The sequence below is a fragment of the Bos mutus genome, chromosome 7 (genome assembly GCF_027580195.1).
Source record: "Bos mutus isolate GX-2022 chromosome 7, NWIPB_WYAK_1.1, whole genome shotgun sequence".
Taxonomy (NCBI): Eukaryota; Metazoa; Chordata; class Mammalia; order Artiodactyla; family Bovidae; genus Bos; species Bos mutus.
The window spans coordinates 19,500,251-19,525,216 of NC_091623.1; the positions used below are offsets into that span (position 1 = coordinate 19,500,251).

A 24,966-nucleotide genomic window follows, 5' to 3' on the forward strand; every position below is an offset into this window, starting at 1 on the left:
TTATTCTTATAAGTGTCACAACTTTTTTTTTTGATGGAAAATATAACCTTTGTTCTCAATTGCCTAGAATTTTAAGACAATTTGTTTTTGAGAGGTAATTACTGGCATTAAACACATATTTGGAAAGGAGAACTGAGGCACTGCACAGGCATGTGATGTATTAAACATTATCACTGCAATATACCTAAGAGAAGAAATGCCAATTAACGGGAGAGAGTTCATTTAGAAATTATGAAAAAGATTTTTCACTGTCAGCACCTTAAGAACATACTTATTTAGTTCAATCCTGTAAAAATCTTATGAAATACCTCACTCTGTGAGTTTGGTTCTACCATTGGTCAAATCATACATCCCATAAGCAGAGTACTAGGTAATGATTTTTTTTCTAATTATAAATTGGGGGCCTTAAAAGGAAATGTTTTCTTTGCCCCAGAACACCAGCCCGATAATGGAGTTTATTAGATGTTGGTTCTTTTTTTTTTTTTTCCCATGGAAAAGGGAAATGCAAACCAGTTACCAGAAATAAGAGCTAAATCCAAACAGGGCTGCAGCAACAGCACTGACATGTTGATTTTCTGGGAACATGCAAGTAACCCATCAAGTCAGACAAATACAAAAACAGCAAAACGTATACAAAACATTATCAACATTTATTTAACATGGAATTTCACATTACCACGGATGGCATTGTATTCTTGCTGCCTGGTGGAATAAGAACTCGGAGGTCTGGTTTACGGTTATTCATCCCTAAATTCATGGGGGGAGGAGATTTCGCTTGCATATTCTTGTTCAAGTTACCAGGTGAGACCAGCAGACCTGGTGAGTTTCGGGGATTGCCATACCCGTTCCCTGTTAAAAGAAAACAATGAGAGCACTCAGGAAAAAAAAAATCCGGACTCACGAAATGTTTCTAGAGCATACACTACATGAGACGATGAAGAAAGCATTAACAGGGTGAGACAATAACGTACATGCAAAGTTCACAGGATGACTGACAACCTCCTCAGGAGTAACCCAATCAGTTCTTTAAAATGCCGCTGAAGGAAGATTAAAAACTCCTAATGAGAAGAAACCTAAGAGACATCAACTTGTCCGGAAGCCAGCATATACTTTTATTTATTTTTTTTCTATTAGAAAAAAGTTGGGACGAAAGTCAAGACAGTCTTTCAGGGCCTAAGAAAAGCACCGAATTGGTCTTGAACTTTAATTGACTAGCTCAGCGGAGGCCTGGCTGGCATGACTCACTCTTTCGGTTCAACGATTTGGGTTTTATTTTGTGTGTCTGTGTGTCCTTAAGTGAAGAAAGGACACACCAGCGAGGCTATAGTTTCTAGGACATGCGGGAGGCGTAGCAGCCTCTCACACCCTTTGCTCTTCAGTTCCCCTTTTCTCTGAGCGATTTCTCCCTATGGCTTTTTTCTCTCTGGTCTGCTTCCCTCACGAGGCTCAGTGGACGAACCTGAAGCCCTGCTCTCTTGCTCACGGAGAACTTCAGAAAGCAGGCCTCCTCCTCAGGAGCTGAAAGGAGGGAGTGAGGCCTCCACTAAAGGGCTGATGCCCCGGGCACAGGAGTAGCCAGCGAGTGGGAACTGTCCTGAAAGGTTTTTCTTGGGTCTCTGATGTTTAGTTCTCCCCCTCCCATTAGCAGACAAACGGCTATCTGAAGGTGTCCATTTCTCAGAACTCAAAATACACTGGCCTGTGACCGGCAGAGGTGCAGAGGCAGCTGATGCAACCTGAGCTGAACCGGAAGTCCCTGTTTCCTCCACCGTCTCTGACTGGAGAATCGGAGAAACCACCCAGGCCAATTCAACAACCCTTGCTGGAAGCCCAGACAGCTGTTTTCTGGGGCTCTCTAAAGGAGACAGTCAAACCTCATCGTTGCTGTCATCATTATCATTACGGCAAAACCCCAGCACCTATGACCCCAGGACGAATGATAACTGTGTGCTACTCTGTGGGGCAGCAGAGACAAGGCCCCGGGCCTCCAAGGCCCTTGCAGTCCTTTGTGGCAATCCGATACGGACGTGTACGGTACGTACACACCAAGATGGGGCAGCCTGGGGTGAGGTGCCACAGAGGAATCCAGATTAAGGGCCACTCGTTTCCCAGCAGGGAAGAGATTATCCGAACGAGATTCACGGAAGAGGCAAGAACTGATGTGGGTCCTGAAAAAACAGAGGAGACAAAAAGATCTCTGGTCTTGTGACCGGGCACTAGGAAAGGGCCACTGTGGCGATTTACAGAGGACGGCCAGAGACTCTGTGAGGATCCCGGTGAGAAGGGAACCCATGAGAGAAGAGGCAGAGATTCTGAAGGAATATGGAGGGCTGGGCTGTGGAGCCCAATGGAGGTTAGCCTGTGAATTCCAGGCTTATGTGTCTTGGTTTTAAATGGTGGAAATGCAGACCCCTGAAGGCTGCAGAGCAGAGGGAACACAGGCCCTTAAGGGGACAGAGAGTTCTACTAGCATTGGAATATTTCAGGAATGCCTGATAGTGTGATCCAGTCTGGAAATTTCTGTGATGACCCGAGATACAGTGAGGAATTAGGAAGGCAAAGCCCCAGTATATTTCAGGAGATATTTTTGGGCACATCTTTTGAATTAGAATCTATTTGAGGTACACTGTTTTGGCTTCCCAAGTAGCGCAGTGGTAAAGAATCTGCCCGCCAATGTAGGAGATGCAGGAGAGGTTTCAATCCCTGGGTCAGGAAGATCCCCTGGAGGAGGGCATGGCACCCCACTCCAGTATTCTTGCTTGGGAAATCCTATGGACAGAGGAGCCTGGCAGGCTACAGTTCATGGGGTTGCCAAGAGTCAGACATGACTGAGCATGCACACACACAACTTTAATAATGTTTAGAGCATACTGATTCTTCATATCCCTTTCATTTTACTTGTCTTATTTTATGCATGAATAAACAGGCTGAATGTATAACAAATAACTACAAGATTAAATCTGTCAATTGGATTATGCATAACATTCTCCACCTTACTGGAGGAAAAAACCCACAAAATAAAACAAACAATCCCCTCCTGGCAAAACGTATCAAGTATAAAGTAGCTGCTTAAGAAATGTTGGTTGAATTTGTATATAAGCTGCTCTTCTGTAATAAAACTTCCAGAAAATTAGCTATATTCTCTGAAGCCAACTAATGATGCCAAAAGCCGAGAAGAAATTTGCACAGTTAATTTGGACAGTTTTCTGTGGCAAAAGTGATTACAAGGAACAAACACATTTACCTTTTTTGGCTAGAAATACAGAGGGTATGTTCATGTAGAAAGACACTTGATAAGACAGAATGCTCAGAGGACTTTTATATTTAATGTGTCTTACTGAATCATTATTGTGACTATGCTAGGGCTTTCGCTTTAATTAATAGATTCCATGGGATAAAAACAGAGTGAGAAAACCGAGACAAAGTTTGCACTCTTCTTTCCTGTCAGCCGAAGCTCAGACTGACAGATATGCTGAATGCCTATGTCACTTATCTATTAAGCCTGTGTGAGATCTGGTTTAAATAAACAATCAAATGGAAAATTAGCTGGGTAATTTCAAAAGAAAGGGGGGAAAAAAAAGTCAGTTAAGCAGTGCAATGAAGCTTGAACAGATCAGAAGAAACTAAAACCCAGGCTTGGTAGATGCCGATACTGGTTTGCATGGAGGAGTTATTTTGCTAAAAGGAAGTAAAACCACTTTATGAAATGTGTTGTCCTGTGATATGACGAGCACTGGGCCAGTGTGCGAAAATGGAAATGCTGCATGAAGGCTCTGAGAAAAGCTTTTTTTTTATTAAGAAAAAAAATTTTTTTTCTAGAGTGAGTTCTGAGAAATTCCAACAAAGCCTTTTGCCCACATTTTAAACAATGATTTGGGGCAGCAGTAGGTGGGGGGCGGGGGGAGTAGATAAAAAGCAAACATATATTTTAGGTTTTCACCTAATAAATGCCTTAAAACTTAAAAAAAAAAAAGATTTGAAAAGCATTCTATTTTTCCTCTTGGAATATTTCCTCTTGTTTGGAAATTATGCCATTTTAGAAGATTAGTCACATATTTTAAGGTGTTTACATACTGAAGGTAAAATATTTTGAACCAGGATGACACTTCTTAAATTCATATTTTTAGAGCATAAAAGTTATTTTTGAGAACAAATAAATTCTGCCTTTTACCGGTGAATTTCTGCTGTTTTTAGCATATTGTGCCAGCTAGCATTTTGGAGCCATATAATAACCATTTCTGTTTCCAGCCACCAAGTTGTTATTCTTTTGGCATAATATAGATTCAGGAATGCGAGGCTGTGGATCCTAAACCAGTGATATAGAAACCTATCATTTGAAAATCAATGATGAATACATTCGTGCGGTTTACTGCTAAGAAGAGCCTGCATTTAAACCGGCTCGGAAACTGTGGCCTCCTCCTCACTCCGGGCGCTGTGGCCTTCTGTTGAGGCTGCTGTCTTACCTTAAGATAAATTCACCCAACGGAATGGTCTCTTTCAAAGTCAGGGTCGGGAGGTGGGAAATGCTACCCTTCAATAAACTTCTGAGATATAGATTCCACCTCTCTTCATGCTACGTTTGAAAATTACCCTCTGCCTGGGACGATGATCAATTTGGATGGGGCTGCATGCAGATGTCACATTCCCCTGACCACTTAAAAGCACAAAAATTATAAAGCACGAGTGAATGGATTTCCTGATTACAGATTATAAGAAAATGAAGAGCAGACCAACTTTAGAGTTCGCCTGTTTTATAGTTTCATTTGATAAAAAATATTGTTTCACATAAAACAATTTGAGCATTCACAATGTAATCTATATCAAGGATAATAGAAGCCACCTCGCTGGGTTACAAATTTCTAAACACTCATATTAAAACTAGTGTAAATATACAGAACTTCAAATGTAGTGTTAGCAGAAAAATTTTTTTTTCTCTCCAGTTAACTTGAAAACACTTGCTCTACTTTTTTTTTTTTTTAATTGACTCCTATTTTAAGAAGTTGTAAATTCAAAGAACATATTTCTGGCTGATGATGTTGCAAGGAGGACACTTTGCCTTGTTTCAGCAAAGTGAAACAGAGCTCAGCTGAATGTGGAGCTCTCTTTGAGCCCGAAGTTCTGAAACTTTCTATTTGGATGTTTAGACATTATGAGTCTTTTCACTTCATTTTTTTCCTCCTAGACTTTAAATTATAAATACAAGCATATAAAACTAATCAGCACAAAACAGAAACTAGTTCTCATGGACCAAGGTTAACCTTTTTCATCGGCACCATTTTTTCTGTAGTCTCTCAAGTTGTCATCTTTTGACTGTTCCCCCCTGCCTCTTTCAACTCCATATTTAATTAGTTACCAAATCTTGTCAATTTTTCTTCAAAAAGGCCTCTTTCCATTTTCACTGCCACCATCCTACATTAAGGTTTCACTGCCATCTGCCTAGGTCTTTCCATAACCTGCTGTTTGGGTTCCTGGTCTCTAGTTGAAGGGTTTTTCAGCAGGCCTTACAATGATGGGCTGCAGGAAGATTGCTCCTTGAAGCTGTATGCAAACTTCCATGCATATGTGTGATAATAAAGCTAATGTACACTCCCAAGATGTTCTATATAAAAAAATCTTTCTCCAATGCTGCTTCTCTCATGTTCCTTTTTATTTTATTTTTTAAAAAATTTTATTTTTAAACTTTACAATATTGTATTGGTTTTGCCAAATATCGAAATGAATCCGCCACAGGTATACATGTGTTCCCCTCATGTTCCTTTTTCAGATCATACTTAACTCTAGTGGGTCAGTGCCCTGGCTTGGCTCTCAGAGCTGGACACAGTTTGACCTGCTCTGTGTATCTAACCTAACTTCCAATGGCCATGGCCAAACTCACTATCCTCTGAATACATCTGAGTCTTTGCTCTAGCAGGTCAGTAACTGGCAGTGTATGACTTCCTGTTCAACTCAAAATTCATTTTTAAGGATCAGCTAAGGCCCAGGGCTCTCATGATACCTTTCAGACAACCTTAATCCACCTTGAACTCACTCTCCCCCCAAATGCTGCGCAATTAGAGGCTAATACTACACAGAACACTCATCTATTACGTGTTTCAAATGCTCACAAAACACATAGACGATTATGCTGGAAAAATTAAAATTATTCAGAAATGGCACTACAAGTCATGAGGGAACACGGGATAAGAACTGAAAATGTAATGTGTAACTCGGTAATTTCAAACATCAAGGTGATGACCAAGTATACCGCTGAGACAAACTGCTTACCAACCACATAAGATAAAAATCAGAAAATCATGCAAGTGCCCACCTACTAAATTTGTTAATAGAGAGCTAACTGAAGCTTCTTTTTTCATCTGCTGCACCTGTTAATCATTTCCTAGCACATTACCTTAGTTAAATGTAAGCAACAGAATCAAATAAAGTAGAACTTCCCCCTAATGAAGAAGAAAACTCGGAGATGCTGGATCTTTTCTTCCACACTGACAAGTGTCTACTGTCATGGGTTGTCTCTATGTCAAGATGAATTTCAGTAACAATTTACTCACACAGAACTTTCTACCAAAAGTTGGGCTGCATGCTTTCCTAGGAAAAAGAATGGTAGAAGGGTGGCAATTAAGAGTGCACTGGATTTTACTAGATGGTTCGGAGGGAGGCTTCCTGGAGAGAGGGAATTCATGATAGATCTCAGAGTCATGACTGTGTTTGAGAAGGATAAGGATTCCTGTGAAGGCGAAATATAGGTCATTTCAGGGGATGCAGTTTTCAGAAGCTGGGAAAGTAGGCTTGGCTAACACAAGCCTCTTGGGTCATGTTAACTTTAATACTGGAGACTTGATACTAAACTTTTACTAAACTTTATACCATAGATAAAGAACAGCCAAAGTTGTTTGTGAGTAGGAAGCGGCATCGTTAGCTGTGTGTTGAGAGAAAAGCAAGAGTGGCAGCAGAAAGGAGGCATTAAAGGGTGAGACTGTTGTGAGGGAGCTAGTTAGGACGCATCTGCCAGGGAGCACATGAGGAATGAGGTCTGAGTGAAGCGGCAGCCTTGCAAGATTTACAAGGCAGATGGGCGATGAGGACAAAGGCAGATTAAGCAGATAAATGCAGTTCCTCGTCATGAGGTCTCCATTAGAGTTTCTTCAACTATACTGCACCTTGGTTTTTCACACGCTAAGCAATGATTTCATTAGTGTGAGAGAAGCATAAAAGTCATCTGAATCAGACTCCCACGTACTCTCCCGAGGCAGCCATCACCAACACGACCACGCAGTATTAACAACGGCAAGCATTTTATATCGTATGAATGACCAAGCGCATTAACATCATGCAGCCACAGTACGTACCCAGAACAGTACATGCGCCTATGCAGTGTGCTGGCTATTACACACGGATATAAAGCACCTTTCATCCTCACAACAACAACCCGGTGAGGTGCTAAGAGTATCCTTGGGTTACATAAATAGAAAGCTGAAGAACAGAAAGATCCCGTGACTTGCCCAACGGCAAACAGCTATCAGTTGGTTAAGCCATGGTTTGAACCCAGCAGTATGTCCAGAGCCCACGCTCTGAAGCACAGCACAGACCTGCTCCTCCGAACGGGGGTGTACTCAGAGACTCTGAAAACCCTTCTCTATCCAATCTCATCCTAAAATTCCAGGAACACGAAGAGAGGAAACAAAGTGGGAGACCAGGGACGTGAGACTCAAAGGGGCCCCTAAGGGTCTTCCCTGCTGGTGCAGAGGTTAACATGTCATGCTCCCAACGCAGGGGGCCCGGGTCCGATCCCTGGTCGGAGAACTCGATCCCACATGCTGGAACCAAGAGTTCGCCCGCCGAAACAAAGATTCTGCGGGCCACAACGAAGACCCGGCAGAGTCAAAATAAAACAAATATTTTTAAAAAAGGGGCCTCCTAAGTCAGAGGTGATGTGGAACATGGTCAATTTGGGCGTCAAAAATAGCAATTCTGGTTCAAAAGACACTGGACTTACATAAGGGGCAACGTTCCAAACCATGTTTCTAGTCTCCTTCTGGATAAATAAATATTTACAAATAGGAAATATTGGGTTTAGCTACACTAAATGCCAGAGAAGCTGTTTAACTTTCAGTGTGCTATTTTGAGCGGATGATTAAGTATGCTTTTAAAGGTAGATTCTGAAATATTTTAGTCAATAATCTTCTCCCCTGTAATACAGGGTAAAGATGTTTACCTACCGACCATCTATTTCAGAGACCAACTTCATCATCAAAACCACTCAACATGATAGGAAAATGCCCAGTATCTTATAGTATCCACTATTAGGTATCTAAAAAAGAATTTCTAACATATAGCTTATAGAAATTACTTTGTTTAGTACTTTGTTAATGGTATTTTATTTTTGGGAATTTGAGCAAATTGCCACAGGAAAACATTAAGTTGAACATAGAGCTAAACCTCTGATGTATTGATTTTCTGTTTTTACTTCAGCCAAATGTTTTTCCCACTTAGGTTTTTTTTTTTTTTTTTTTTTCTTTCAACAGAACAATTCTGAAAACATTTACAGCATACAATCTTGTTAAACTAAAGATGTTACATATATAATAATGTTCACTGAAGTGAAAGTTGCTCAGTCGTGTCTGACTCTTTGTGACCCCATGGAATTATCCAGGCCAGAATACTGCAGTGGGTAGCCTTTCCCTTCTTCAGGGGATCTTCTCAACCCAAGAATCGAACCCAGGTCTCCTGCATTGCAGCTGGATTCTTTACCAGCTGAGTCACAAGGGAAGCCCAAGAATACTGGAGTGGGTAGCCTATCCCTTCTCCAGCAGATCTTCCTGACCCAGAAATCAAACTGGGGTCTCCTGCATTGCAGGCGGATTCTTTACTAACTGGGCTATTAGGGAAGCCCAATAATGTTCACTACTATCAATTACTTTTACATTTGACTTTTAAAAAGTTTTAAGTTAGTTTCCAATGTCAGGACATTGTTTTGTGTCGCAAATAAACCTACATCTTTTCATGAAATTTTAATTGTAAACAGTAAACTGGCTCATATAACCCATGGCTCTACTGTAAGAAAGACACCTAAAATAGTTTTTAGTGGAAAAAATTATGACCTTCTAGTCTTCAGTCTTACATTCACTTTGCCCTGAATGCTTGAAACGCTGTTAAAAGCAACAGCAACTCTAAGTTATCCAGCTGTTGTAAATCACAATCAGGTTTTTTTTTCTTTTTTTGGAGGGGAAAGGAGATCTTTTTCATGGGATGGCTCTAAGGGAAAAGGCAACCACAAAACATTTAGAGGTCAGAAATCTGGGAATAATGAAAATTTCAATATGCCTACTGCAGAATGGGGGCAAATCAGATTTCTGATTCTTATCCAGCTAAAGACTCCTGATTACAGATTCTTAAAAGTAAAAATCAAGTCTCCACTCTATCTGGGGGTTTCTTAGGGAAACAATATAATAATGCATAATGTCAGACTGAGAAGAAACTCCTGTGAAACCTCAGTGTCTTTTGTGGTGTATTCTTAGAAAAATACCCCAAGAATACACCCAAGCCAAGACTATTCTTGCTTGTACCAGTTGGAGGGCAGCAGACATTCTAAAAAGAGACTAGTCTCTTTAGCTTGACTAGGTCACCCTGATGATGAACCAGACCTTCATGAATTTGCTATTGACCCTACTCGTCCTTGATGTTTCTTGGTTCTGTTTGGAATCTTTTGAGAAATTAACAGTCTATCTGCCAACTAGAACTTTAAACATTCAGCACATACAGTAGCCTCTGGATTGTGAGGCAGAGGTAAAGAAATTTTACTGGGTACTAAGTTATTCTTCCAAAGACTGGAGTCTGTGTCATAAAACAGGTTTGTGTTGGCAGACCACTCTCATTTCTTTCCTGAGAGTCATGTGGGTCAGGCATTCTCATCCCGATTTTTGACAGATGAGGAAACTGAGGTTCCGGGAGTTTCTAAGGCTTGTCAGTAAGTGGGAGAGCTTTGATTTGAATCCAAAGCACAAGCTGCTTGAACTACATTATTACCAAAGCCAGATGTTTCAGATTTAGAATGCATCCATGAATCTTCCCTTCTCTTAGAATAAAGGCTCCATTTGCAAATAAGAAAAAAGTTGACAATCTGATGTTTCCAGGGCACAAAGACACACAAAATATCGTTCTGTTCTGAGGATTGTCTTACTGAAGGGATAGTTTTTCATTGCACCATAAAAATGAGATGGAACCTTGCTATCTTAAAAAAAAAGTTCCATTTAACAATGAATGATAGATAGATTTATGACTCACTTAATTGTTCACTTCTTGCGATTTGGGGGCTGTCTCTTTGCTAAAAAATGAGGGGGTGTCTTCATTATTGACACAATTGCTCATTCTTTCAGTCATTTTTCTAAACAAAAATATTGAGACAGTTCAAATTAGAGAGAACGTGACAGAAGAGAAAGAATAATTACTTGTGGTTTTAACATTTACACAACTGCTGCAAACACATCAGAAGATGATAATGTTTGAGCGAAACGTGTTGCACTGCACTGCACTGCGCTCCCTTTCTGTCTGGGATTTATTAATATCTCCTCTCTACTCCCACCGTCTAGGGTAGGGGCTGTGGCAGGCATCTGTCTTGGTGAAGCCTAGTAGAGCACTACTCACACCCTGCACATTTCATAAATATTACTGGGACTAGATTAAACCAAGCTTTATTTTTTGCTTAGGAAGTCAAGAATATAGATAATTGTAATACTAACAAGAGCCAACATTTTTTAACAAGCACTTACTCTGGGGCAGAAAGCGTGCTCAATGATGCCTTGTATCGAAGATCTCATTTAATTTTCACCACAATCCTGCAATGTGGGGATTCACTGACTTTCCAAGGACAACATCTTCCCTAAAGTAACTCGAACATCATGTATTTTTCTTGGTTATTTTATTATTCTGAATATCTGCCTCTAAAGTATTTTTTCCAAATTACTGCATGAGCAAAACTTTTGCTCCATGATTTTACAGTTTTCTCCAAGCTGCTTCATACCAAAGGTTTCCTTTACATGATTGCTATGTAAATTAATGTTATCATGTTTGAATAGGGAAATTGACCACATATTTAGATTTACTATTATTACCATGGGTTGCCCAGGTGGCTCAGTGGTAAAGAATTTGCCTGCCAATGCATGAGATGCAGGAGACTTAGGTTCGATTGATCTCTGGGACAGGAAGATCCCCTGGAGGAGGAAATGGCAACCCACTCCAGTATTCTTGCCTGGAAAATCCCACAGACAGAGGAGCCTGGTGGGCTACAGTCCATGGGATCACAAAGAGTAGGATATGACTGATAATATAATATTATTATATCATCATAACCTAATACAGCAGGGATTTTTTTCCCCATCTTACAGTACAAATACAGCAAACTAGTTCTTTGTCATAACTAGAGATTGTAAGTGGAGTCTAAGGTCAAAAAATTGTGAAAGGAAGGCATAGTGTTTAGTAAGACAGTTTACCAAGTAGATATTATGTTCAGTTACTATAGCTGAAATGCAGCAATAATGAATGAACTGAGTGAATCCTTAATGAACACACTGCAGATGACAAATTGAACCTATTTATACAGGTTTTGGTACAATAGCTTCCTTTGTGTGCTGCTCAGTTGCTTCAGTCGTGTACGACTCTCTGCAACTCTATGGACGATAGCCCGCCAGGCTCCTCTGTCCATGGATTCTCCAGGAAAGAATACTGGACTGCATTGCCATTCCCTTCTTCAGGGGATCCTCCCGATCCAGGGATCGAACCTGGGTCCCCTGCATCACAGGCAGATTCTTTACCTCTGAGCCACGAGGGAAGCCCCTGAGTTTCCTTTCACATAAACTAAAGGAATATATTTGATCTTTCAAATATGAGACTTTCATGACTGTACACTTAGAACTGAAATTCAAGTGAAACATACTATATAAGCCTAACTAAAATGTAAGACTGGCAAAGGTTTTTCTAAAAACAGCATATTATACTCTTGGCCGAAAGCCTTGAAGCCTCAAAAAGTCCCCGGTAGGTAAAACATTGATTTCCAAGAGGGGTTTTTTAACCACATCCCTCCGTCAGGATCTGCTGTCTATTGATGCAGTTTCATATCACTAATGATTTTGAAAAGAGCTTCTGTATTATCTCCAAATAAAATCTTATGGTGATGCCAAAAGCGGGAAAGAGAGAAACCAACACTGTGCGAGGAAAAAAAAATGCTGAGAGAAAAAAGGCAAACTTTGACTAAAACGAATAATTTAGGGAGGAAATGTTAACTGCGTGAATCAATATTAAAAAAGACCAAAATTTTATTATTAATCACACTCTTAGGTTAAATCAGTGGGATATGAGTGAAGAGACCAATTTTCACATTGCTTTACTGAATACAATAGAAAGGGGATAAAAAGGATCCAATTTGTGAGGTCAGAAATCACTGATATACAAAAGGCTCTAAAATCTGCTGAAACACTCTCTGGGGAAGTTACAATTTGAAATTTTGTTTTTCCTTCTGGAAATCAAAGTCCTTAAGAATTAATTCAAACCAAAGGGGCTGAAAGTAGATGGTGTCCTGACTTAGCCTATAACATCCACTTGTCTTCTCTCACCTGCCTCTCTCATTTCAACATGGCCTCTACAGAATGGTGTCAAGGTATCACTTGATCTACAACCTGCCAGGGCTTGTATTTGGGAAGTGGACACTGATTTTCTTGGCAGTGGCTGATTATCACGTGCTGTAGGTTATCCAACTAGAGGACAGTATTTTTTTTTTTTTCTTTTAATAAATCTAGATAACCTTGGTTTGGGTTAAAAATATCACTGTCACTGAATTGCATAGATAGTAATAAAGCAATGCTGTTGGATCTTTATTTATGTTTTGGGTGAACTCCCAAGGTAAAATTGAAAATGCGCTCAGAATTTTTATTGAGAACAACTGAAACTAACATAATACTGCAAAAGAATCCAACTGTTAACTTAGCTTTTATTCATAGGCTGCTTAACAAATTTTTAAAAAGTAATATAAAACTATATTTTTATACTAACAAAAAAGTTTTGTTTGAGAGTAACTAAATGGTAATCTCCTTTTCTTGAATATTGATTCTGAAGTTGTGTTTTGTTAGGCCAAAAAAAGGGAAACTTGTCAAAGCCAAATCTTTTAAACTGAATTTTTAACCACTTCTCATCGATATTTTAAATCATTGAGTAAGAACTGCAGAGTAGTCTACTTGGTAGATAAGAAAGTCAGCCAAGAAAATTTTGATAAGTATTTTCAAAAACAAATAGTTGTAAAGCAATGGTATTGGTATAGAATAATTAAACATTGTTATGAACTTTTCCTCTTCTCATTTAGTTCTATTTTATGATATGCTAAATTTTTCTTTTCCAATGCTAAATGAATTACAAAAATGTCATGTCGGTGAAAACTTTTATGATTATATGATCATAAAACATTACATGTAAATGGACCCTAAAGACTTTTGTGTCTTATCCCCTAATGTGAGTACTACGTTCAGAAGTCCAAAGTCATGGCCCAAAGTATCGCCAGGTGGAGTCTTTTCAGAGTCTGGAAGCCAGGTCTCCTTCCTTAGCCACTGCTCAGTGTTTTATCCACAGCAGCACACTGCCGCTACCAAGTCTCCATGTATTTAGCTGATACAAATTAAGCATTCCAGAAGTGACAATGCTTGACAACCAAACGCATAAAATAGTAAACAATTAACAATCAAAATAAGGAAACAGCTGTTAGTTTCTTTTTATATAAAATTATCTCTAATTTACAATAAATGCCAATTAAAATTATTAACCAATATACATAAATATCCTTTGCCTTATTGTCAAATAGCTATGTAGACTGTACAATTCTCCTGACTTTTCAGAGAGATTCCTAAAGGATTTTCTTTCTGGTCCTCGACCACCCCCCTTTTTTTAAAAACATCTCAATCAGGAAACAGTACCTCCTTGAGCATACTGGTACTTTCCACTCAATAAAAAAGCAATCATGTCATGAAAACAAAGGGCACCAATAAGAAAATGAATAATCCAACATAAGGCACTGCTGTGCTAACGATTAAACCTGATGAATACAGAAACTCAACTGAACGTGATCGTACAATCATCTGTAAGCACTAAGAGCAGCATGTTAAAAGCTGAAATGTACAGAGATATGACAAAATGTAATTTTAAAAGCAATGACTTTCAAGTTTGGCTCTTGAAAGTAAAGGATTAAACCGTGGATGAATAACTGTCAACTGAAACCTACAAATGTCACTATTACTAATGTATTACAATGACTTGGTGTATATTTCCCTTACATCAAGAGTTCAACCCCATCCTCTTTCTTCTTTATCACCTCTCACCTTCATGTATGAAAGGACTTCAACTTAAGCAATAAGATGTTCATTATTTCAAGAAGAAACTTGTGATGGTCAGAGGTACCCGCCTATGTTTTACTTAGTGATATATATCAGCCCTTCAGGTTTTCCATTAGGTAAGTTAAAGTTTGTTTAAAACTTTACTGGTTAATAGTGCTCAGCCATTTAATCAAATAATGAATTCACTATTCATTATCTACAGTATCAGAAGATTATGTTATTTCTGTGAATTACAGATCAAGGGTATATCTTTTTATATGTAAAATTACATTATTTCTTTGAAGTATTTTTTCTTTTTTTCACATAAACAGTATAAAAAATTTATGTCTAGAAGATCAAATTTTCCTTTATTCGGCTAACACAGATTTACTGAATATCTGCCATGTCCTCGAGCTGGGAATACAAACTGAAGAAGACAGTTTGCCCCCAGAGGGAAGTGTCCAGGAGACAGATGTATGACCAGATAATGCAATTACAATGCAAGGAGATAAACAATGTAGGCAAGAAAGGTGCCTAATTCCTTCTGGAAGAGTCAGGAAAGGATTTCCTGAATGGTTGAACTGAATTCTGCAGGAAGATAAGTAGTGCTCAGGAGCATGAAGTAGGAGAATGCTAAGAATGCTCACACAAAGGCAAGAAGCTGTGATGCTGCTTAGAAAGTGGAAGCACAATGCATTTAAGAACACGCACTCCGGAGACAGACTGCCTTGGGCCATTACTTAATTGCTCTGTGCCTTAGGTCCCCTGACTATAGAAAGGGCATAATATGAATATCTACATGAAAGGGCTGCTATGTAAATAAAAGTTTTTTTTGTAAATCACATAGTAAGAGTAATTTAGATGTTTGCTATTATTAGAGCTTGAGTGCAGGGTTCTTGATGCCAGTGGCAGAAAGTAAGAAGGTTGAAGACCAGAGAGTAGGGATGGGCCAGAGATAAGAGCATGCAAGCATGCTGTTGCTTCAGTAGTGTCTGACTCTTTGTGACCCTATGGACTGTTGCTGCCAGGCCCCTCTGTCCATGGGATTCTCCAGGCAAGAATACTGGAGTGGGTTGCCATGACCTCCTCCAGAGGATCTTCCCGACCCAGGGATCGAACCCCCAACCTTTTATGTCTCCTGCATTGCAGGCAGATTCTTTACCGCAGAGCCACCGGGAAAGGCCATAGAGATAAGAGGCTCATGGTTAATTCTGAAAGAGCTGGGAAATCATTGCTGGAATTTAAGCATCTGAATGAGGACCTACAATGAGTTTAAGGCTTTGATAAAGACTAATGGGGAGTCTGGAGTGGGATGCAATGTGAGGTCGGGAGATGAATTAGGGATCTTTGGAAATAGTTCTGGAGTGTTGCTATGAGCCTGAACCAGGGCAGTGAGATAGGAATGGAGAGAAATGGGGTAGATTTAGGAAATACCTTGGAGACATTTGGTAAGTTGGTAAGACCTGATGACTCAGTGGACGGTGGGATGAGGGAGAGGTATAGTGCAGGGAGTGAGTGGATGCAAAAGATGCTATACTTTATGACTGAGCTGAGAGGGAAGGATGCTTACTTCTTTGGTCTCTCGGTTTTAAAGAAATACAATAAATATTGAATTTACTTCCTTCCCTCGTGAGACTATACTCTTTTTGCAAGTTGAGATGAGTGGATACTGAAGAAAATTGGACTGAAATGGGTTTCCCAGGTGGAGGCTAGTGGTAAAGAACCCATCTGCCAATGCAGGAGACATACAAGATACAGGTTCAATCCCTGGAAGAAGACATAGCAACCCACTCCAGTATTCTTGCCTGGAAAATCCCCATGGACAGAGGAGCTTGACCGGCTACAGCCCATGAGGTTGCAGAGTCGGACACGACTGAGCAACTGAGCACGCACAGACTGAAAAATATTTTAACTTAATTGGAGAGTCCTGCCACTTGACCTCAGAGTTTCTAACTTTATCTGAGACCTTGAATTTCAATGACAATATTCAAAATTTGGAAGGTATCTTTTGGCCGTTTTGCTTTAGTTTTCTTTTCTGAAAATGCAGAGACATTCTGACTGGCCTTGTTTCCTTGGGTGTTATGTGATTCTCTGACATCAGCACCAATATATTCACTCTGACATTTGATACAGGCTGGTGTGAGCAAGAAGGGGCAGACGGCTGAGTCTGTGGGCAGGACATAGCAGCTAAGCTTAAGACTCAGTGGCATCTGCAACAGGTGTTCTGTGGAACCAGAGTTAGAAAGGGCTTCTTCCTCTATTTTTAAAAAGTGGGGAAGTAACTCTTTCATAACTATACAGAAACTGACTGTTATATGCTCCTCACTAAAAGATACAATCATCAAGATACAGTATTTATCATCATCAAGGTGGACCAACTAAGTGTTGTTTTTTTAACTTTCTTCCATTTTTGAAGTAAAAGATTCTTGAGTTATGGCAGAGGTCCTGAAGTTGGGGAATGAATTTGCTAAGCCTACAAGATTTTTTTTTTTTTAGTTCAATGACGCTATAGCCTATATATGGCTAACTTTTATGTCTACAAGATTGAGTGTCTTCTTTCTCCCCAGAGGGCCATTTAACTTAGTGGACTGTCAGGGAATTGACAATGACAGCATAATTGAACAACGCATATTTTCAATATAGAATTCTAAAGCATTTTAGCTATTAGGCAGTAACAAGAGGCCACGTCATCAAAGATGAGTACCCGTTCCCCAACTCCACATGTTTTTCCTATTAACTTTCATCACTGTTATTAGCTGTTCTCATACAAGCAAGCAAACTGATGCATCAAGATACTGGATAAAATATCGTAATATCTAAACTACTCTTATTTACCTTTTTATTGGACTTTGAGACAAACCAGTTTTAAGCCCCACCACTCCCTCTAGCCATAGTGTCTGGCAGAGACTTGAATCCAAGACACAGTGGTCTAGTTTTGGTCTATAATTTTCAGGCTACAAATCCTGAGGTTTTTTTTTTTTGAGAGGGAAAAAAAAGAGCCCATTGTTTCAATATCCAGCAAAATAGTATATTCAGTCTAATCATTAATCTGACTACCTAATCCTTAACAGCTAGATAAAACAGGAAGTCAGGACCATTGATTCTGTTTGTTAATCCACTAGTTCCTACACTTTTTCTTCATTACTTACTGCATTAGTGAAGAGCCAATATCAGAAATAAGAAACATGACTCCCAAATGGACATATTTATAAACATGTTTCTATATGCCAATTTTTAATCTTCTTTCTTATAATTAACAGCCTATTATAGTTGAACCTGGCAAAATATTTTAATTTGGCTGTCAATAGATAGTTCAATAAACTTGAATTTTTTTGATATTTCAAACATAACCTTGTGTTATCATGCCTGCCTCCTGCTATTTTAAATGTATAGTATGTTCTACTGCAGGAATTACCATGGTTACTTGTTATGCCAATAGTGAACTGCAGTGAGCATTAGAAAGTATTGTGCTGTCTTACCTCTGCATTGGAAATGACATTGACATCTCAGTAATCACAATGATATGAATTAATATGGGACCCTGGAGAAATGTGACTATGAGACCAATTGGCCATAATGTAAGAAGTTCTTAAAGAGCTGACCTGTATTTAATGTGCTTTTATGAGAGGTACACTGTGTTTATATTCTCCAAGAACTCATTTTAATCCCAAATGTGGTTTTGTTTTATTAACAGTTTTGTTGAATGGTTATAATCTCACTCCTTCCTTTTCTTTACATATTCTCCTTTAGAAGTAAACAGGAGTTCAGTACTTTGTGTAGAAAGTGATTCACATTTAATGTGAAATAGTCTACAAAGGACTTGACTTGCAAGGTTTGCTAAAGGTACTCTGGCGGCCACCTGAGATGGTACCTAGGATTAAACTGATTTGATCAGAACTCCCAATTCTGATTATGTTGACTAGCTGAAGCTGTATTATGGAAAGGTCTACTTAATAAACAGTCATCTCTGAGTTACTATCCAAGCACTCCTGCTTCATCAAAATGCTTTAGAAATTCTTGGGGCCATTTTGCCATGAGTCTCCCTGATCTCTCAGCTTTATTGAAAAGACCTACTTCTGCAGATCACCAAGTACAGGACTGCTCAAGAATGACACACACTCCAGTCCTGGGGCCTCCACTCACCTGCACTGGTGCCTGCACCGGACGTGAGGTCTCCACTCATCAGACCACCTGTGGACGAAAGAGGAAGATCAAAAGGAGAACGGCTAACGGCCCACGGGACAGCACGCTGTACCTCTAGCAACTGTGGTATTCTTAGGATTCTCCCAAGAGTCCTACATTTGTCAAGTGTTACCCAGGTCAGATGGCTGACATTTGTTTTACTGTGACATGCTGTGCTCAAACACTAAAAATACATTCCATCACTGATACTTTGCAGCATCTTTTTACCTAAGAAAGATTATCTTTAAAAAAAATCTAGTCAAAAAATCTAGTCTTTGAATGGTCTCTAAATGTTTACTGTATTTTTACATTTAGTTTTCCTAAGATTGCATTTTCTAGAAAGTGAAGAGTAAAGTTTATTATACGCTCAAATAACCATATATCTGATGCTTAATTTTTTGTAAATATATTTTATACAATTAATTCTGTGCAATGCTAATTGCCTAGCACTTTGGTCGTTTCATGAATATTCTAAAAGTGAATGACCTCCTTTACTACCTGAATCTTACTAATACAATAAGACAGGCTTTACTGGCCACAAATTTAGAGACATATGTTTATTCACTGGCACTGGCAACCCACTCCAGTACTCTTGCCTGGAAACTCCCATGGACAGAGGAGCCTGGTAGGCTGCAGTCCACGGGGTCACAAAGAGTTGGACGCGACTGAGTGACTTCACTTTCACTTTTCACTTTCATGCATTGGAGAAGGAAATGGCAATCCACTCCAGTGTTCTTGCCTGGAGAATCCCAGGGACGGGGGAGCCTGGTGGGCTGCTGTCTATGGGGTTGCACAGAGTCAGACACGACTGACGTGACTTAGCAGCAGCAGCAGCTTAAGAAAGCAGGTTAAAATTTGGCAATCTTCATTTATGGGAGTTGGGATGTTTCAAAAAGATACTGAATATAATAATTAGTTTTACTTTTTAAGAAACAAAATTTAGCTAAAAGAATACAATATCAGCGAGATTATTTTCTAATTGCTATTATTATTATTTGGTACTGGGTTTGGAATTAGAAGAAAATGTTCATTACATTTTAGGAAAGAGTTTATTATTTCCAACCAAATAAATATTTTGGAAATAAACCACAAGATTTTTTTAAAAAATAAATGAGCGTGAGTTCATCAAATAGGAAATTCAACAGCATTTGAGTATGATCTAAAAGGAAATGCTTATGAAAAATTTCAACATATTCAGAAGTAGGGATAACAGCATAAGTCCTTTATACATATCTCTCAGATTTAAGATTTATGAAGATTTTTTTTAACGTGGCTGATTGTATCCTGTACATGAAGTTTCTGTACTAAAAAGTAATACAAATTTAATTCTAAGGCAGATATAAGTATTCTGAAGGAAAAATTCTTCTGTGGATAAATTACTTTTAATAAAAAGTATGTCTAAGACATATTAAAATTCCCTATTAAGTGCTTTTTAAGAAATAAAATGTAAATGTATAATGATTGGCTGTATATAATTTAGAAATTCAATTTTGGTGCTTATTTTAGAAATATGAAGGATTTATTCAGTATTTACTGAGTTCCTACCGTGACCCTGACAAGCAAGAGGACATTCTTTCCTTCAAGGTCGTGTAAGACCAGTGGGGAAATGGACCCACACTCAATACAGTGAATCATACCGTGTATCGCTTGATCTGAGTTCTAAGAATGGCCAGACTTTTCCTGAGCAAAGATTTCTTTTCTCTGAGACACTGTGAATTGTATAACCATAAGAATCTCCTGGAAGTACAGACACAAATTTATGGCAGTTGTGTATGTCCTTGTGATATGCTCTTATCTTCATTTCTGACTTAGTTTTGTTTTTAATTCACAGTTCTTATAAATTATGCTATATCACCACATTTATTCTCTGCCTTAAGTCCTCTGTGCTATAAGTTACTGGATTGATAAATTAAAAAATGACCAAAATAATAAATAACTAAAGGAGATAAATGCTATCAAGGGACACAAGAGAAAGTTTCATAGAAAAGGTGATATCTGGCTAGAGGTAAGAGAGAAAATGGCATTTTAGGCAAGAGAAGAGGAGAAACAAAAGCATGGAGACAAGTGTTCTCTTTGAGAAAGTATGCGGTTAAAATATAGCCACCTGAGGAGATGGGTGATGGGCTAAACATATAAACATAAGCAGATCATGAAAGATTTTGAAAGACAGGCTAACAGGGTTAGGTTTTTATCATGTGCAAGACCTAGATGGGGATGGGTATTAAGCGATGAAGGAACGTAACAAGTGGAAAGCTGGAACGCTCAGTGTCTTGTAGGTAAAACAGCCTTCTTTGCCAAGGGTGCTCCTTCCAATGATTTGCCACTGTTGCGTTATTATGAGGACATACCTGTGTTACCTGCACTTGGAGGTCGATGTGTTACACCAGGAGACATACTATTCCTCTGCAGAGAAGGGTGGGCCAGTGGCAAAAGGTTGGGGTTTCCCAGTGAGCTGACGGGGTTGCTGTATACCAAACTGTTGTGGCTGGACACTGGGATGGAGACTGGCATCTCAAAGTTGGGAGGTGGAACAGCCTGTAGGAGCAAGAAAAACAAGCATGGGTAAAAGAAATGAAGAGAAACACAGTCCAGTACAGAGAGCCTTACTTCCCCAAGGAAAGTTTCAAATTCCAGACTGCTTGGTGTCTAGAAGATCATTGGGAAGAGCTCTCAAGATGTTCAGATCGTAAACTGATTTCTTTAATGTGCTTAGAACTGTTTCTTTGCAACTATTAGAAAACGTTTCACTTTTGTTTAAAACAAAGCCCCATTTCATTAGACTCCATTGTCTTTGAATTGCATTCTATTAAGTGGTAATTGTTCATTTCTGATATCTGAATCTGGTGCCAGAAATGACTGCAAGATCAAAGGTACATGACTGTGATGACTTCACAGAGAAAAAGGATTAAAATGCACACTTGAGCCTGTGGTTTAATTGCTTATTGAAGCATATTTATGCAGACATTTAATGATATAAAATCATCTCCGGGCGTGTGAATAGCATATATATTTTAATTATTATATTAAAAGTCTGTCTTTTGAAAGTAACTCTAAAGATAATCGACATTTTAAGACACAGGGTTCAACAGAGCATGTATCATTCAATAATTCATATTTTAAAATGATAGTTCAGAATATACATCATACTTCACCTTTTGGGATATACTGACATTGACAAATGGCAAGACCTGTATCTCCAATGAGAGAGTTGCAAACATTTAGTGACCTGTGTGGATGTCTAATTAGAGTACTTCAGGCCCCAATTATTGATTTTTTGGTATTATTTTGTAATATAACCCACACATGCTTATTTTTCTGCTTGCATTTGCTAGATAACCATAGTTGAAATATCCTCCCCTCCTCCTTTTTTTTCATTTTTAACATTATAAATGAAAATACTGTTTGAATATATTGCCAGAGGACTCATGGTGTCAGAGTATGCAGCATTCTTAATATAAAATGGATATATGTGTGTATGTGTTTATGTGTGGATCTAGTATGTATTATTAGGGTTTACATAGAAGATTCCCTCAGGGAGTCTCTAATAACCCACTGTACAAATTTAAATGCATATGTGCCTGTGGCTCAAAGTCTTCTCTTTTTACTATTTTTTTCTGTAATCCTAACATCAAGTTTTTTTTCTTTTTCTTTATTTCTTGTTGATTGGCTGGCCTGCATCACATGTTGTGCTCTGCAGCAGTTCTCTGTTTATCCTGGTGATAATTACAACACTGTCCTCTTTCTCTGCTTCTGCTCCCTTATTCTTTACTTTTCCTATTTTTCTTTTCTTCCCTGATCTGGACATGGCAATACAGATAAGAACAAATGTGTCATTAACTCTTTTCATTTACATATCTTTGATCCGTTATTGATTTGGGTGAAATAAAGTATACAAGTATTATACTAACACAGATTTTATTAAACTTTATCTGTTATAAACAGGGTAACAAAAATAATTTTGGATAAACACCATGATATGATTGAATATGAATGTTTGATAAGACATCAAAGAATGATTATGTTCCCCGACTCCCAAAGCCCTTAAACAACAAAAAAATATTGGTGTATGCTGTAAAATAAATGTCTATAGAGTTAATAAAATAATGCATTCCCTTATTAAAAGGCCAAATGAGAATTACTCTAGCATACTTGAGAAAACAAAGTAAGCTTCCAGGACTTCTCCATTTACCCCAACCCCTCTCCACTGCTCTGGGCCCAGGAGGCTGATGTCCCAGACTGCATCCAGCACAATCCCCTGGCCCTCCGGCTTCACCTGGGCCAACGAAGGCACCGGCAGAAGTACAGACAGTCAGAGAAGAGAGGTCCGGATATATCTGCCCTCTTGCCGGGCCAGGGGACGGCAGAGGCTGCCTTCCCCTAGTGAACAGCACACCTCCTTTTTGGTCCTCTTTCCAGTGACATAGATCTTACTGTGCTCTGATAAATTCTCCCTCCTCTTGCTCGTTCAGACCTACGTATGGTAACAGCTTCCAGGTTGGAAGCCCTACTGTCCTTCACTATTTCTTGAGTTTACCTGATCTCTCAGTTCGGTTCAGTCGCTCAGTCGTGTCTGACTCCTTGTGACCCCATGGACTGCAGCGTGCCTGATCTCTACTCATCTGTAAATAGACCCTTTACTAAACTCTCTTCCATTACCCTTCTGAGTTTGCCATCTGTTTTCCACTAGATCCACAGTAGTAACTCTAGATCTAGAACTGTGGTATATTTTGCAGGTGGACTATCTCCTTAGGGGGCATTCTGGAAACTTGTGGGTGTCAATGATTGAGCTGGTATTTTCCTGGTTGGTAGATATGCTGTGGTGGTGGTTTAGTTGCTCAGTTGGGTCCGACTCTTGCGACCCCGTGGACTGTAGAACCCACCAGGCTTCTCTGTCCACGGGATTTTCCAGGCAAGAATACTGGAGTGGGTTGCCATTTCCTTCTCCAGGGGATCTTCCTGACCCTGGGATTGAACCCAGGTCTCCTGCCCTGCAGGCAGATTCTTTACTGACTGAGTTACCAGGGAAACCCCAATATGATATGCTGTATATCCTATTATATGTGGGGCAGTTGTACACAACAAAGAATTGTCTTTTATCCCATCCTACCTTCAAATGCTCCACTGGACATTCATGTGTATGAAAAACCTTTTAATAATCATCTGAGTCAGAACTAACTTTGTTCTGCAAACAGAAGGTATTTTTAATACACTGAAACACAGATTTTTTAATGCACTGAAATTCCCAGAAATGCAATTACTGTGTATGGAGAGGGAATGTGCCACTTTGGTGGGGACTTTGGAAAATCATGTCACCAGTGACAGTTCTGCTCTTGTGGCCTGGGTTGGAAATCTGGCACACTGCTTTGTCTCAACTCACTCCATTAAAAAAAGTTCTCCTCCCCACTTCACTAAAAATGCTCTTGTCATTGTCATGAATAACTTTCAGATTGCTAAATCCAACGGTAACTTCTTAGTTCTCAACAGGGACGCAGTTGATCACTGCTTCTTGATAAACTTCCTCCCCTTCCACATCCCTGGACTTTCCCTCCTATTTCGATAGCTGCTCCTTCTCAGCTTTGGTTTCTGGTTCATCCTCTTCTCCCTCCTCTGCGAATTTAAGAGTGCGTGCTCAGTCATGTATGACTCTCCGCGACCTGATGGACCATAGTCTCCCAGGCTCTTCTGTCCATGGGATTTTCCAGGCAAGAACACTGGAGTGGGTTACCATGCCCTCCTCTAGGGGGGTCTTTCTGACCCAGGGATAGAACCTTACTGCTAGCATCACCTGGGAAACTCGCATGAAAGAGTACCGTGGTCCTTTTTCTAGTTCTAGCTCGGATCTCTCTCCTGATTCCAAACTTGCATATTCAGCTACATTCTCAATATTTCTATTTAAGTGTCTGATAAGCATCTCAAAACTAGCCCCAATCTAGCTCTTCCCATCTTCAGCTGATGGCAGCTCAATGCTTTCCTTTGCACAGAATAAAGTTCTGGAGTCACCCCTGAATCTTCTCTTTCTCCCATACCCTACTCTCAGTCTACCCGGAAACACTATTGGCTTAACTTTCACATATAACCTCCAACCACCTCTCACCTTCCAATGGCTGCTTCTAGTACCATCATCTCTTGCCTTGATCACTGCAGTCACCTGCTCATAGCTACCTGCTTCTATCCTTGCCCTCCCTTTTATTTTCAACCCTGCAATCAGATCCTTTAGAAACATAAATCAGGTGATGGCACTTCTCTATTCCAAACCTTGTGTGAACTCTCATCCTAGTTGGAGCAAAGCCCAACTTCTCCCAATGTTTCACAGGTCCTAATTCCAGTTTTCACCTGGCTCCATTACTGATTTCCTGCCATCCTCTTCTCACCTCCCTGATTCTTATTTCTTTGATTAATTCCATCACTTACTTCAAATTTCTGCTCAAAATCTGGTCTT

General features: G+C 39.4%; 1 protein-coding gene across 10 annotated transcripts in view; it reads right to left on the reverse strand.

Annotated features, from left to right (window-relative positions):
* Positions 1–24,966, reverse strand: part of MEF2C (myocyte enhancer factor 2C) — a 179,062-nt gene that overhangs the window by 14,022 nt on the left and 140,074 nt on the right. For all 10 annotated transcript variants that reach the window (XM_070373115.1, XM_070373112.1, XM_070373120.1 and 7 more), the window contains 3 exons: positions 20,876–21,062; positions 18,489–18,536; positions 677–849 (listed from right to left, as the gene is read on the reverse strand). In XM_070373115.1, the coding sequence (XP_070229216.1) occupies positions 677–849; positions 18,489–18,536; positions 20,876–21,062 (408 nt within the window). The remainder of the gene's footprint in view (positions 1–676; positions 850–18,488; positions 18,537–20,875; positions 21,063–24,966) is intronic.